At 39.6% G+C, this 16,438-nt stretch overlaps 1 protein-coding gene across 1 annotated transcript in view; it reads right to left on the reverse strand.

Annotated features, from left to right (window-relative positions):
* The window catches only part of RAB27B (RAB27B, member RAS oncogene family), a 55,503-nt gene that overhangs the window by 10,862 nt on the left and 28,203 nt on the right, over nucleotides 1–16,438 (reverse strand). Inside the window, exons 2-3 of the mRNA XM_045790141.2 lie at nucleotides 6,560–6,731; nucleotides 4,810–4,895 (exon numbers count right to left, since the gene is read on the reverse strand). Of these exons, the coding sequence (XP_045646097.1) occupies nucleotides 4,810–4,895; nucleotides 6,560–6,712 (239 nt within the window). The 5' untranslated portion in view covers nucleotides 6,713–6,731. The remainder of the gene's footprint in view (nucleotides 1–4,809; nucleotides 4,896–6,559; nucleotides 6,732–16,438) is intronic.

A 16,438-nucleotide genomic window follows, 5' to 3' on the forward strand; every position in this document is an offset into this window, starting at 1 on the left:
ATCTTGTGGTCCACAATTAAACTGGACGCCAGTTTCAAATGGGGACTTTAACTTATACTTTTCGATCTCCCTTGTCTGTGTCTAGAAGAAAGCTTGGCACTCGGTAGCCTAAAAATGAGCCCGTGATTATGTGCAGAAAACCACAACTTCTTAGCAACTAAAACTAGGTTCTTCTGCAGGGAAAAAACAACACTGGTGAGAAGACTGTTTTATAAACACTGTTGGGGTAAAGCTGAATTTCAGCCTGGCATCATGTTTCATGAGGAAGAGGGAAAAACATTGAAGAAAGGAGGAAGAAGAAGATGATTAGGGGAAGCAAGACAAGGTCAAAGAGACGTACTAGTTGGAGACAGAAAGCAAGAATGCTTATCTCTAATGGAGGATTTTGAAGAATATACTCTGTCATGTGCTATGTAAAGACTTCCTCTCCTCTGCTCCAACCTCCTCCACCCCACACTCTTCAGTAAAATTGAAGGTGTGCTGAGATCCACTTCAAAGGCAGGATTGGGCAAACCAGAGACCACACAGAGGGACTAGAGAAGGTTTGGGTTATACGGATACAGAAGTGAATTTGGAAATGGGTTTTTAGAAAGGCACATAACTTTGAAATACTATCACTTCGTATCCTAAATGTCCTCCTAGGACATTTTAGCCTATTTGTGGATTCTTTGGTTTCCTTGGAGTTCTATTCTCAACCCTTTCCCACTCTACATACATTCACTGAATAATCTCATCTACTTCTCTGGGCTCAATTGTCACCTATAGGTTGAATCCCAAATGAATAGGTGTAGATTTGTCCTGTCCTTCATGCTGTGTGCCCAACTACAGTGTGTTTCCAGCTGGAGGGAACTGGGGCACCTCTCACTTCAGGAGTCTAACCCCAACCTGGCCCCTCCTCCTGATCTCTTCTATCAATGCATCACCATCTTTGGGGTGACCATGGCTTCTTTGTCCTTCACCTACTGTATACAATCACCAACTATCTCCTGACCATTTCATTTCTGTCCATCTACTCTAGTTTCGAGTCTATCCTCTTTCATCTGAATAACTTCAACAGTCTTCTTCATAGGCTTCCTGTCTCCAGTTTTGTTCAGGACCTTACCCTTCACGGATCCCTTCCTGCTGACTATAGAAATCCTCTGCTAAAAACATCTAACTGATGATGCACTGCTCTTAAGATAATGACTGAACTCTTCAATACACTGTCAGGCTCTGCATGAACTGATCCTTGCTCATCTAGCCGGCTTCATCTCCTGACTATCCACAGGCATGCTGATCTTCTTTTAGTTCTTAGAAAGTTCACTCTCTCCCCTGGGCTCTCACACATGCTGTTCTTTCTGTGGGTAACCTGGCCCTAATGCCTCTTCTACCTCCTACCTCTTGAGCCAGTCATACATTGTGTATGAGTGTGTATATATATATATATATATATATATATATATATATATATATATATATATATAAAACAGTCTCAGAGGAAATAGCACTTTCCCAAGCAGCCTTCCTAACACCCACATTTGGGTTATAGGCTCCTCCTGGTGCACCTGCCCATCATCTTTAGTTTTCCTGACACTGTCCTAAGGCTGTATTGCAATTGTTCGTTATCTGTTCAAATTCCACCCTAGACTTGTGAGCTCCAACAGGAAAGGAGTTATGTTTCTAATTTGTTATCCATTATATTTTCATGGTCCTGAACATAGTATCTGATCACAAAATGTCAAATTAAGAGACAAAAATAAAAGAAAGAGAATAGCAGAGGATATACAATTATTAAAGATTTCAATGACTTCAGTAGAGAACGATTCTTTTAATACCCGAGCAAAGAGAATAGATATTTTAATGACTATTCCCAAATTTGATTTCTTTGGTAAGACATTAATCATGATAATTATGAAATACCAAAAATTTTATTCAATTTTTTCTTGTGGAATTGTTCCTACCGTTTGCTGGAAACTCGCAGAGATTTTAGTGCTTTTATCAAAGTTTTCTTTCTCTTTGCGGAGTAGCTATATTCCCAAAATTGTCTCCTACTCAACTACAATAGCGTAGCTAAGACAACTGCTCTCTGTTCTCTCCCAAAGAGAGAGAGAGACAGAAAGAAAGAGAGTGTACGTGTGTCTGTGTGTGTTGTGTGTGTGTCTCATTTCAGGACAAGACTGTAGCCATGGCCCCCTCTCACTGCCCATAGCACGTGACAAAGTTATTTTTTTATGTTAATGGTCTTTTTGTTGGGGGGAAAAAAGGCTAGCATTTACAACTTGGAACGGACATAAATTGTAATTTCTCGAACAACAATGCTCATGGTCGTGCTCAAGTCCACGGCCACAGCCTACTCTGCTGGCTCCAATGCATGGCTCAGAAGGTTTTAAAAACGGAGTCCAAAGATGTTGCCTTGGTAAAGGTTTCTAAAAATTTGTGTTAACGGTGACATCCTGACACCCATGTCACTGCAGTACAATGCACACAATGCTAAACCAACACACGCAACCTGCCACCAGGACGAGTGTCATCGTCACCATGGGTGGGGGCCACGCAAATGCGAGAGGGCCATCCTGCTAAGTGGGGCTACGTTATTTTTAAGACATTCCTGTGTGGATCTCACTGAGGTAAAACTTTCTGCATCCCCAGCAACATGGATAGGACATTCTTGTTCTAGAACAGGCTCCTATCCTGGACCATCCTGCCCAACACCCTTGTTATCCCCATTCTTCCCAAGGTGACTCCAGGGGAGAGATTTCTAGCTTTACTCAGCAATCTCATGCTGTCCAGTGAGTCAGCAGGGTGGGGAGAGCTGGGACCACATAAAAAAAAAAAAAAAAAAAAAAAAACAGATCCCAGAGTCACAGTATTACTTTCTCCCTCACTGGGAACTAAGGCTGTGCCCTGTATCCTTGAGGTTTACATAAGGGGTACGATTTTTAGCTTGTTCCCATGATACCACTTTTATCAATAACCATAATCTTATACGGGTTATACGGCCAGATATTTTTAAGCACCGGGCTGAGGTATGAGACACTGTTTACCTTGCTGCGTGGCTACACCTTATATAAATACACAACGCAAAACTCTCAAGGGGTGAATAACCGCCATATTACTAAGACTGTGCCTAGTTTCCCCCACTTCCCTCCGAGAGCAGCCGTCTTAGGCGGGCAGAGGAGAGAAGCCTACCATCGTGCTAGGCTGACATATCATGTGTGAGGACATATGGGAACCACATTTTCTCATATTACTTCTTCAAAAATGAATTAAATTGGTCTATAAAACATACATCTTTGTGACAACAAAACTGACATATGAACAGAAATTCTTGTGAGGAATGACTTCAGAAGAACGAGCAGTGTTGAAGAATGTGTGTAAATGGAATTCACAGTCAAAAGAGCTAACGGAGAGGGCCCGGCACCTCTCCTGGCGTTTACACTCACTGAAAGCGAGAACACTTTGGACGCATTTCAAAAACTAAAGTGTTTACAAGCATAAACATTCTAAGACATGTGATGCAGAATTTGGAGGTATGTGCCTTCTAAACATCTCTGACGATCTCCTGCCAATTTTTATTTAATCTGATATTGAAAAGCTCCACTAGCTTGTGGTCTTTAGTGCTTTGAAGCCTTCAATCTCAAAGAAACATATTTTCATCAAATAATGGAACAGCACCTCCAGCCCTAAGCAAACAACACTCCTGTCGACTGACCTTCTCTTGCCTTGGACATTATACCTGAGAAGATGTTAGAAAACCAAGCATGGGGGCGCCTGGGTGGCACAGCGGTTAAGCGTCTGCCTTCGGCTCAGGGCGTGATCCCGGCGTTGTGGGATCAAGCCCCACATCGGGCTCCTCCGCTGTGAGCCTGCTTCTTCCTCTCCCACTCCCCCTGCTTGTGTTCCCTCTCTCGCTGGCTGTCTCTATCTCTGTCAAATAAATAAATAAAAAATCTTTAAAAAAAAAAAAAAAAGAAAAGAAAACCAAGCATGGCCTCTGCCCCTATAATGTTGACAATTTTGTTGGGGGTAAGAAGGCCACAGGTGAATCAAAGGACCGCAGTTAGAGATAAAAAAACAAAGATTTGCCTTCTTACAAGGTGGTATATAACCAATCAAGTAACTTAAGGGACGGTGGGAGAGGTGTAGGAGTTCACAGAAAGAGGGAGTTTGTTTCAGATGGGCATTTAGAAAGGCCTCACAGAGGAGGTGGTCCATGACCTAGGCTTAGTAAAAGGAGAGGATCAAGGAAGGTGGAGAGGGAGGAAAACATTCTAGCCAGAGAGCAATGGTATGCCCCAAATCTTAGAAAACTAAGCCTGTCAAGAGGCATAGGACAGACAGTGTGTGCAGAAGAATGGAAAGAAATGGGAAAGGTCTTACTACCCTTTCTTCAACTCCCTCTCCAGGTTGCACTTGTAATCATGTTAATTTCCCACTTGAATTAAATTCTAGAGGGTTTGTTTTTTTTCTTATTAGAAAGTACAAAGACTACATCAAAAACTAAGGATGTATGGTATGGTGACTAACATAACATAATGAAAAATTATTATTTAAAAAAAAAAGAAAGGAAAAGAAAGTACAAAGACAACACAGAACAAGGGTCTCCAGAGATCGCTAAAGATCTGATTTTTGAAATCCGTACCAAATCCGCAATGGTAGTTATGGTTTATTAACTATAAATAATTTATTTTTATTTCTTGACATAAATGTCTATTTTGGAACCAGGAAGAGAGTTGTACAACATTTGCTTTCAAGTCCATGTACAACATTCACTTTAAAAGAAATTTTTCTCAGCTGTTTGTAGCTAGAAACAAAGTAATTTACTATTACCGCTCTTGGCCGGCGGTGTCCCAAAGCTGAAGATGCACTTTAAATGCTTTCCCTGATGATCCATTTGGTCCCTGGGTATTATAAACCTAAAAGATACAATTTTCATCAGTTGATATTACTTTGGATTTTGTCGACATTCAAATTCTCTGGGTTCCCTCAGCATGTTTTTTCTCAATTACTATAATCAAAGTTCATAGTGCAGAATAAATATTTGCTCTGTTTTTTTCCAGAAGTATCACATATACTCTCACTTTTAAATGTCAAGTACAAGTATGATTTTCAACACAATTTAGGCATACTGCAAACTTAAATTAGACACCTTCTGTCATTTCCTCACGGAGACAGCAAACATTAGATTAGGACCCAAGTTCTAGGTTCGAATATCAACCCTTCATTTCACTTCTTTGAATCTTATTTTCTTACAGCAAACTGAGACCCATGATCTCTTCTTACTTTACAGAATTACTGCAAACTTAAATGACGTAACAGATGTGAACGCACCTTTAAAATGCTAAAATGCTTTCCTAATACCTCAATATCTTTTACTGTGCCTTGGACTTCCAAAGTGACCTACCCACGAAATACGCACAGAATTTCTCAGTAAGTTTACACAAGATTTTTCAAAACTTCCTTTACTTGCCATTTTTTCCAAAGGCTCTTTTTCTTAATGTTTAAATTTTCAAAACTATGGCCTTTCGGCTTCTTATTTAAGCAAAGCCTAACAACTTTAATACTTCATTGGCTCCCCTAAGTCTGGTTTAGTAGAGATGTTTAAAGTTTAGCATAAGTATGGTTTAGTAAAAATGTTTCAAGGGACAACTTCACAAGGACTTACCTACCTAGGTCACTGGAGGCATTTGGGAGGGGTGAAGTCACAGGAAAACCCTGGAGAGGTTGGAAGCAAGGTTGCTAAGACTACAGTAAAATGTATTGACCTTCAGATAAGGTACAGGATGTATGGAACCAGGACTGAACTTCTCAGTCGCTATTTCCTTTTCTCTCCCCCACCCCCAAGTCTCGAGCAAAGAGTAGATTTGTGACATCAACTGGAAGCCACAGCCTTGTTGGCAATCAAGAATACCTTGGGTGGCAGGAAATCTGGCTCAGCTTATGTGTCTATGCTCCACGTCTCACATGTCACAATATCCTTATTCCTGTCATTAGCGTCTAGCATAGGAGAAGAAAGCAGTTGTAATTCTCACTTAAACTCCCTTATCTTGGAAAATAGCATGGACTGGTCTCACATTCTGTTCATAATAAGCTAGTGATTGATAGCTGAGTCTACACATAAATAAAAATGCAGCAAGCTCTTACAAAGCTCATGTTCCAGCTATTTGCCAATCATTCTTTTAACTTCTCTCTGAAGGGTTGAGAAATGAACACTAGTTCTTATTGAGAAACTTAACTCAGATCAAGAGTTAAGGGTTTTGCAACCCGGATCATTCAAGTTTTGAAAGATTCCTAGAGAATTCATAGAAAACACGCTATATAAACCTGTAAATTATTTCTTTGTCTAATATGCTTTTGGAGACAGTTGATAGTGCCTCTCGACGTTTTTCTTAGCAAAATATTATTTATAGTTGACAACATTAAGAGTATTCTAAATTGAATTAAAGTGACAGGTTATGAATTTCCTGTGATAAAAGACACCTTGCAATGCAATAGACATAGCTTCTTAATTCTATTTTATTTTGGGAGGGAAGGAGAAATCAGCAACAAGGTTAACATAACAGTATGGTTAAAAACTCACCACACGTTTTTCCCGAAAGTCTATTCCTACTGTCGTAATAAACTTGGGATTGAACTTATTGTCTGTGTATCGATAAAGAAATGTCGTCTTCCCCACCCCCGAATCTCCAAGGGCCAGGAGTTTGATCAGATAATCATAGTCCCCATCAGTCATAGTGATGGTCTTGGTGGGCCTGTATAGGAGAGGAAGAATAGTAGGTTATGATAAAAATCGGTTTCCCTTTCCCTTCCTTCAAAACACAACAAAAATTTACTTTTCAAGGTTAAAATAGTTGAATACTTTTATTCTGTCCAATTCTGAATTAACGTGTTCAGGGCAGCTGCATGAGTAAGGGCACCTCTATTATTTCACTCAGTACAAATCTTTTTACATCATGTCAATTAATAGGGAAAAAAAGCTATCTGGTACCCACCACAGCCATCCACAGCAGTAGAACTTAAAGAACCACAGCCTTTGGTTTTAAAGCCAGTGCCCTTTGGGGACAGCAGTATGGTGCCAGGAAGAGAAGGAGGTCACAGAAAACAGAAAATCCTGCCCAAAAAGATGCAGGGAGGCTAGGGAGAGATTGCAATTACTTATGGGTAGTGGAAGAGAAAAGCCTAGGGAAACATTTTGCATCTAATCATGCACAGTGAGCTTTCTATTATGTGCATGCAAAATATTCCTTTTTAATTTAAAAAATTTAACAACTGAGATGACAACCTTTAAAAACATTGATTTGAAATCATTTCAAAAGCAGTGTCTAAAAATCTTCTGTTTTGAAATACCAAAGCCTCTGTTCTCCAATGGCAAATCTGTTGTATTTGGCAAACCTGCTGAATATTTTCCAGACCTTGAAAAAGGAGAAAAAGCTAGTAAGAGGCATGACTATGGTAATTCTGCTAGTATTTCTCCTGCCTGAAAGAATGCCATTTGCCATTTTTCCCCATTGTCTGGACCTCCTTTGCCTCAGTCTTAATTTCTTCTGTTGTTACAATGACTATGGGTGATGCCATGGGCTAATGCCAAGAACACCTGCACTGGTGACACCTTTGAATTACACTATCACCTACTGAATACTTAATAAGGTTTCCACTCCTGAGGTCAGCAAAATGATTTGCCATTTGATAAAACTTTCTGATTCATGAGTTATAGAAACAGGTTTATGATAGCCCCACGTAGAGGAAGGCCTATAAAGAAGTGCCTAGAAAAGTATCTCTCCTATTATATGAAAGGGCAGAATATTTTTCCACCTTTATAAATCCAGAAAACATCGTACTTCTCATTCTGGGGCGATTAAAATTAAATTTCAACAAGTTATCCCATAGACATATCTAAAAATTGCTACACAATTCCAATCATGTTCTCCCTGTACGAAAATGATGCATGTGGTCATCACTGCAAACAAAACTTTATTTTTTAGGGGCGCCTGGGTGGCTCAGTCGTTAAGCGTCTGCCTTCGGCTCAGGGCGTGATCCCGGCGCTCTGGGATCGAGCCCCACATCAGGCCCCTCCGCTGGGAGCCTGCTTCTTCCTCTCCCACTCCCCCTGCTTGTGTTCCCTCTCTCGCTGGCTGTCTCTATCTCTGTCAAATGAATAAATAAAATCTTTAAAAAAATATTTATTTTTTACATAGTCACTTTAGTTAGTGATCAAAACTAAAAGGTTTCATGTCTTTAGATAAATAATGATGAAGATGATAATTGGGTACTTAGCAAATCAGTATCATTACATCATTTGGAAGATTGGCAAATTTTTTAATTAGAATTTTCTAAAATTTGAACCATCCTGCTGCTAAATCCAGTTAAATACATTATGGATGTATGTTTCTTTAATTAATGAAGTGTTTTGAGTTAAAGTGTTTTGAGAGCTGCCAATACATACTTCTATGCTAAAGCTCTCCTCCCCTGTAATAGGCTTTCTTCACTGAGTAGGACTCTCATGGTGAATGTTTGCAGACAATGTTCTCTCTTTTATTGCTGTTGCTTTTGTTTAGTAGCTATACATTGCTCAGGAAGAAGTGCTTAGCTTCCGTCAACAACCAGCCTTCCTCAATAAAAAGATGCAGATATCTCAAGCATTGACCTGAAATTCTTCTTGGAAAATGTCTTCAGTGACTGACTACCTAGCAGTGACTAGTTCCAAGTTCAGATGTTTTTAAATATCATACCAGGACATTATAGTTAAGATGTTGCTGTTCCTAGTCTTTGAGCCAAATGGATTGCTAGAGGAGATTGCTATCAAAGTAGTATCATTTCCCCCAACTTGGGTCTATCTGGGTTACCATCGCTCGACTTTCTTTTCTCTTTGCTTCCCAAACTTTCTCATGTGCAATTCCTCTGAAGGGTGATAAAGTCTGTCATTTCACTGGTAGAATTGGATGAAACTGCTAATTCTCTTGGGAAAGAAGGATTAAATTTATTCTGAGATATAAGTGACCAAAGCTAAATCTTTCCCTGAGCACAAATCTTGATTGGGGGAGGAACTTAAAGGTACTAGCTGCCTAAATACAAGATAAAGGTAGAGGATAGTATGGCCCCCTAGCCTAGAAAAATGAAAATACTAGAGTCAAGAGGATATATTAACATACTTTAAATTTTTGCTTAAAGTTAACTATGTTTTTTTGCAATATTCCTTGTAATGGAGTTAAGAAAAGCTAAGTCTTGAGCAAATCTACTTAAATATCTTCAATATATAGTATCAGGTCCAAAAATGAAAATTTTTTAAATGTAATTTATAATCTAGTTTCTGATAAGGCATGCATGCAGTTAAAACTTAAAGATGCAAAACAACAACAACAACAACATAGTTTTATAAGAGAGGGGAGCATGATTGACGAGTCAAATAGTTGTGCTTTTAGTTCCAACTAAACAGTAATCTTCACGGGCCGCAGTGGTCTGAGAAGATTTTGTAGAGGAAGACGAATTTGTATTTAATCTTATAACAAAGGGAGGAATTACCTATGTGGAAAGAAGATACAGACCACTGCATGGAATATGACTTCCCACTTGTAGAATGAGACTATCACCACTTGCCAGCCACATGACCTACCAGGTATTCCTGATCTGCAATTTGTTCTCTGTTGTTGGTACATAAACTTGCCTGGGCCAATACTGACTTGCCTCCCAGTCAGGCTCTAATCCAGAGTGAATAATTGGCTAGCCATGGATCAATCTCACTGTGGCCCACACTGGCTCTTTTCTATAAGTGAAGGGCTGTGGATACTTTGCGGCATTGAAATTCCACCCAAAATGAATGCAAAGCTTGGCACTATAGAAAACTTTTATTTAGTGTCTCCAGGAGACTAGTTAAAGAAATTGACAAAGTAAACTTGGCATGAGATCATTTGCCTTTTAAGTTTCTTTTGAAAATGTATTTTCTCATTTTTGTATCACTACTCATATATAGTTACTTAGTTTGGTTCCGCTTTTATTACCATGTGATTTTCTGAGTCCTAAAATCATATGACCTCGATATTCTATCCTTGGCCCAGCAAATATGACACCGCAAAGAAAAATAAAAGCCTTGGTAAAGTTTCCTTTTCCAAGAACTGAGCTAAAAAAAATGATCTGGGAAGGATCAAAAAGCTGACAAGTTTAGCAGTATTTATTCCTGCACAATGATTGATGGTCTTGTCAGTTCTTCCTTCTATGGATCTAAAAGTAAAGAAAAAGCCAGAAGATTGCTGTACTTCAGGAAATATGTCTGACTCTCCCCCATTATCACTGTGTCACAAGCTAAACCACAAGAGCCAGAAGGTCTTTTAGATACCGAAACTGAGGCATTGCCCTCCGAACCCTTCAAGGGAAGGTAAGGGACTGGGAAGAGTAGCAAAAAGAATTCAAAACACTTGTAGGCTCTGCTTAATGAACAGTCGCAAAGGTAGAAGGAAATCTAAATAACCCTGTGGTCTAGTCCTCAGTTTACAGATGAGAAGTCACATGCACAGAAGTTATGCGATTTGTGGGAATGACAGTTTCTAACAACGACAACAAAAAATCCAAGACTGTTGTTTGTCATAATTTGAAATGAAAAGTGGGTTAGATAGGTAGAAAGTAGAAATATTTTCATTCTATGGGGGAAGGGAATTTTCTCTGGTTATTGACAGGAATACGATTTTCATAGTTAGACTATCTCAAATGAGGCTGCCCATAGTTTCTTTCTCTCTCTCTTCCCCACTGCTATGCCTCATTCTTGTTCAACATAAATTCCATCTGCTCAGAAACTTAATATCCTTTGTCCAGTGCTGGACCCACAGAGTCCAGTACAGTGGTAGGCGTGTGTTAGGGAATCAGTACGTATGTGTCGAGCGTCAGAGCCATGCAAATGTCAGAATTAATGAAATTAATCTTTGAGCAGTTAGTGGAAGTGGTGTCCCTCCAAGTTCAGGACTTATATTTGTCTTCCTTCCTCAATTGTGAAGTGAATATTTAGATTAAATGATCACTGAGGGACCTTCTGGGTCTGGCTCCCTGAGCTCCTTTTTCTATTTCTATAAAAACCTCAAAGTAGACTATTTATATCTTCAGAGAAGCAGTTTCAAATAACCTAGGAAAAGAGAAAGCACAGAGGGATTGTAATTTTTGGAAGAGAGATCTGTATTGGCAAAAAGCACATAAACTTGTCAGTTGAATAGATGAGGGCTCAGAACTGGGCTTCTCCATGTAAGCACCCATTCACCCATCTAACACATACTCACTGGCACCTCGTAAGCTGCGTGATATTCTGTATGACTCTGAGGATACGCTCTGTTTTCTCTAGAGGGGAGCTTAACAAATGCTACAGATATGTATGGATGAATACTATACAGGTGGACTTACCCATGTGAACTTAAGATGGTCTTTGCTAGTTCTCCAAGTAATAATCTTTAAAACGCCATGACAAGCTAGGACCCTGTGACTTGAACGTATTAAATTAAGAAAAACCAAGTTCATATTATTTTTTAAAAAGATTTTATTTATTTATTTATTTATTTATTTATTTATTTATTTATTTCAGAGGGACAGAGAGATGGAGAGAAAGAGCATGAGCGGGGGAGGGACAGAGGGACAAGCAGACTCCCTGCTGAGCATGAAGCCAGACACAGGGCTTGATCCCAGGTCCCTGAGATCATGACCTGAGCCGAAGTCAGACACTTAGCCAACGGAGCCACCCAAAGGCCTCAAAACCAACTTAATATTCTTAAGGTACTTCGGAAAGCTTAAAATAGTAGACAAAGTATCAGTGATATTACTCTGTAGGTACTTTAAGTAAAATAAAGCTGTCAAGCATAAAATGGACAGATGCTTAATATTTCCTCATTTATCCTTATTTGACTGGTTTGTATTGGGCCAGACACTGGGTACATCTTGAGATCTGGAGTTCTCACAGCAAACTGGCATTGAGTGATCGCTTGAGGGTGGTTCTCATGGACTGACCTGGGAATTCTGCTTCCCATAACCACATTCGTGTCCTACAGGAACCAGGGCACATGGGTGGTGTAGTTGGTTATGTGTCCGACTCTTGATTTTGGCTCAGGTCATGATCTCAGGGTTATGAGACTGGGTCCTGCATCAGACTTCACACTCAGCAGGGAGTCTGCTTGAGATTCTCTCTCTCCCTCCCGCTCTGCCCCTACCCCCCACTCTCTGTCTCTAAAAATAAATAAATCTTCTAAAAAATAAATAAATTATGGATGGTACTCCAGGGATTCTCTGTAAGGGAGGGAAGGAGGGAGGTAATTTTTAAAAAATCTTTGTATTCGATAGCAGTTTGTTCTGTTAGGAAGGTTTTAATTTTCATTTTGATTCTTCTTAAAGGCTATTAATAATTAATGGATGTGAACCTATATGGAACATTTAAACCCAATTATAAGTATAAATCACTATCAACTCAAACAACATTTACTTAAGCTGACAATGGTCAATGTGTCTCTTGCAACAATCAAATCTATTTTAAAAGATAAAAGTATCCATTTTGCTTCATTCTATGATCGAGGGATCTAATGGAATAGACATAAACAAAGAAGTTATTGAACTCTGAAGTTCAGTTTACTTGCCCTGAAAATAAGGGGTAAAAACTCTGACACAAGCCATCTTTCAACTGATTTATCTCCATAGATATATTATTCTCACACATTTTTTATTATTCTCGCATATCAAATTCCTAAGCCAATGAATAATTTTGTCTAAATATTTTTTTCTCAAAAGTAACATTTTCTTCCATTGGCTTAATTTTGTGGCAACTTTTGAAACAATGTGAGGGGCTTTTCCCCCCCTTTTTTTTCTTTATTACAAGACATTTCAAACATCTACACAGCTTGAGGGAAGAGTAATACACTCCCGTGTATCAATCAGCCAGCTTCCAAATGAGCAATACTCCTACGTCTATACCCAAAAGAAATGCAAACATATATCCACACAAAAACTTGTGCACAGATGCTCCTAACAGTCCCCAAAAGGGAAACAATGCAAATATCCATTAATGGATGAATGGATGAGCGAAATGTGGCATGGCCATGCAATGGAATATTATTCAGCCATAAAAAGGATAAGGTAGGGTCAGATGCTACAACATGGATGAACCTTGATGACAGACTAAGTGGAAGAAGCCAGATGTGAAAGGCCACAGATTTTATAATTCCATATACATGTAATGCCCACAATAGGCAAACTCATGGAGACAGACTATAAGTTAGCATTTGCCAGGGGAAGCAGAGAGGAGGAATGGGGAGTGACTGCTAATGGGGAAGATGCTTTTTGGGAGGGATGACGAAACTACCCTGGATTTAGATAATACTGGGGGCACATTTTTTGTGAATGTACTATAAACCACTGAACTGTATACTTTCAAAGGGTCGATTTTATGATAATATGAATTATGCTCAGTGGAGTTATTTTAAAAGTCCAAGGAAGGAAGAATAACATATTCTATTTTAAAAATATTTTTGAAAATTACCCAGCTCCACAGCTGGGTATTAATTAATACTTGTTTACAATGAAGTCAATTACTAGTAGGAATCATGTGTGTTCAGATAATAATACCCCCCTGAACCGCCATGGAAAGGACCTGTAAGATATATTCTATGAGCCTTATTCTCACATTTACAGTAATTTCTTTTTTATAAAAATATTTCATATGGGGCGCCTGGGTGGCTCAGTCAAAGCATCTGACTCTTGATTTTGGCTCAGGTCATGGAGATGGAGCCCCACGTCAGGCTCTGTGCTCAGCACGTGGAGTCTGCTTGAGATTCTCTCTCCCTCTCCCTCTCCCTCTTGTGTGCAACTCCCCCCCCCAAAATAAATAAATAAATAAATAATAAATAATCTTTTTTAAAAATTCCTTATTTGACAGGGTCCTGATCATTCTACTAAGCAAAAGTGCTCCCAAATCAGGAATAATTGAAAATCACTGAGAAACAGCAGGGCCCACTGGCCGCCAGGAGCCTGTGTAACAGCACTGGAACAGAACTGGGGTGTGCGTGTCAGCCAGTGGGTCCCAACGCTGGCTGATCATCAGTATTCCCTGGGAAGTTTACAAGTATAAACTCTAAGACGTCTCCAGAAGGGCTGAACTGGGATCTCTGCAGGCAGGTCCTGGAACTTAGAGTTTATGATTCCACTAAATTACGACAGTAGCGCCCCCAGATTTGGGAACTGCTTTCCCCCCTCCTTTTATCACCTTGAGCCACATCTACAGGAAGCTCTTCCAGAAGGTTGAGACTCTTTCACCCCCTTCAGCAACTCGTTCTAGAGTAGAAAAAACCCACTGGTCAAGAAAAGAGTCGGTTTATCTGATTTGATCTTGTTACAGTTGAGAGCGATTTCCTCTTGCTGATCGCCATCAGCCAAGCTTGGCACACAGCTACCGGATTCCTTCTGCTGCTGACACGCGCTATTACGATGCCCTTAACGTGCTTTCCCAGCTACAGATCGTTTTGTTCCCTCACATATTCTAAACTTTGTTTCTCTGCAAATTAAGAGTAGTCCTCAAAACATTAGTTACTCACTCGAAACACACATACCACATGCACTGAAGACGTCGCATAAATGTTTGCATTAAAGTAAGCGTTAAGAATTTTTTGAAAGATTTAGTATTTGACTTGGAAAGGTTTTATGCTTGTCTTCATAAATGAGCCACATGATTTACTTTTCATTAGAGAGCCTACTTTAAAAAAAAAAATGCTTTTGTAGGTCCTTCCACCCAGGACTTTAAAGGGAGCAAGAAAAATCGGTGTAAATTCCTTGCAACTCAGCAAAGCCTTATATGGAAAGACCTCTATCTTTTCCGGAACTGAAAACACCTTTGAGGTGATCCAACACATTAGAAAGTGAACACGCAGACGAGGACACCCTCCCTGAAGCCAGTCAGCAAGACCAGAAAATGGGTTTTCCTCACTTAGTGATTCTCAAACTTGGCTGTTTTTAAAACTCCCTAATGCCCAGGCCACACCCTAAATCACGTAAATCTGACTCCTGACAGCGAGACAAAAGCATTGAATATTCCAACCTACAGTCAAGCTTGAAAACAACCACGTTGATCTTTAAAGATTTTATTCACTTGAGGGAGAGAGAAAGTGTGTGCACATGGGTGCATGCGAGTGGGGGATGGGGGAGGGACAGAGGGAGAGAGAAAAATCTTAAGCAGACTCCCTGCTGAGCGCCTGCCTGACTCTATCTCACAACCCTGAGATCACAGCCTGAGCTGAAACCAAGAGTCAGACGCTTAACGGACGGTGCCACCCAGGCACCCCAAGAACCAACACTACCTTTTAGCACAGAGACTCCTCACTGCTAGTGAACATGCTTTCTAATTTCAACAGCAAAAGTAACTCCTAGCTTCATACCATAGCTAACAGGAGAGCAGAGTGGACCACATTCATGAAGACATATCGTTTCCTAAGACAGCGGCTGGCTGGGAAGATGGCTCATTTCCCACGGCAGGTGCCTGCCCCAATGGGCCCACCGGCATCAGCCACGGGAGCTGCTTTCCCTCATCATGACAAGGGCATGCGTCCTCTATAACGCCAATCCAAATCTTTTTTTCTGTAGAGTTATGTGACATATGGAAAACATTGAGTGTATATATGTAAATTGAAGCTTCAACTCTTAATGTTTCCACATAGAAGAATGATATGAGTTTAAGCTAAAGAGATGAGCATTTAATAAGATGTTTTCCTAAGTTTTCAGACATTGGCCTAATAATCTTGCAAAATCGTGATAATTTTCCAGCTGGCTGCTGCTTTGAGGAAGTCCTGCCAAACTTCTACTCTTTGCTTCATTATCTGAGAAAGGGCATACTAATCAAAATATCTGCGCATAAATTCTGCATCTCTCAAATGTGCGGAAGCCAAGTTAGATAGCATCTATGGGCTCACATATCTATGGGGAAAAAAATGAGCTCCATATTGTTACAATTTTCTCACTTAAACCTAATTCTAGGTAACTCATAGAGCCATATAATCCCCAAAATAAAAAAGATTAAAAAATCCATGACCTCTTTGGGAAAAGAATGTTGACTGGTTGTTGTTTTAGCTGATATTTAATAGGAAGCATTTTATGAGCTTAATAAATGCTGAAAAAGAGAGATTATAACTACAAAGAATGGAATCAGTCCAAAGAAAGTGCTTATTTATCTTAAGGGTTCTTTCTATATTATGTAGACACTTTTGTTAATTGATATTTCTAGATTAAAATTTTATTTCTGCAGTATGTATAAGGCTGAGTAGAAAACACAGAATGCTATTCAAGTGGTTCTTAACCCTTAGGTGATTGGAGAGAAAATAAATAAATGTTGTTTCTTCATCTGATAAGTTATTTGAAATGAGCTCTATACCAGAAAATCTATGGCTCTAAATCTAAAAGGTATTCAGAGGAGAGTGAAAAACTCATAAGGCCCCAAAACATTTTCCAAAGAAGGCGT

This window comes from Ursus americanus, chromosome 19 (genome assembly GCF_024610735.1).
Source record: "Ursus americanus isolate L20-20 chromosome 19, mUrsAme1.1.p, whole genome shotgun sequence".
Lineage (NCBI taxonomy): Eukaryota > Metazoa > Chordata > Mammalia > Carnivora > Ursidae > Ursus > Ursus americanus.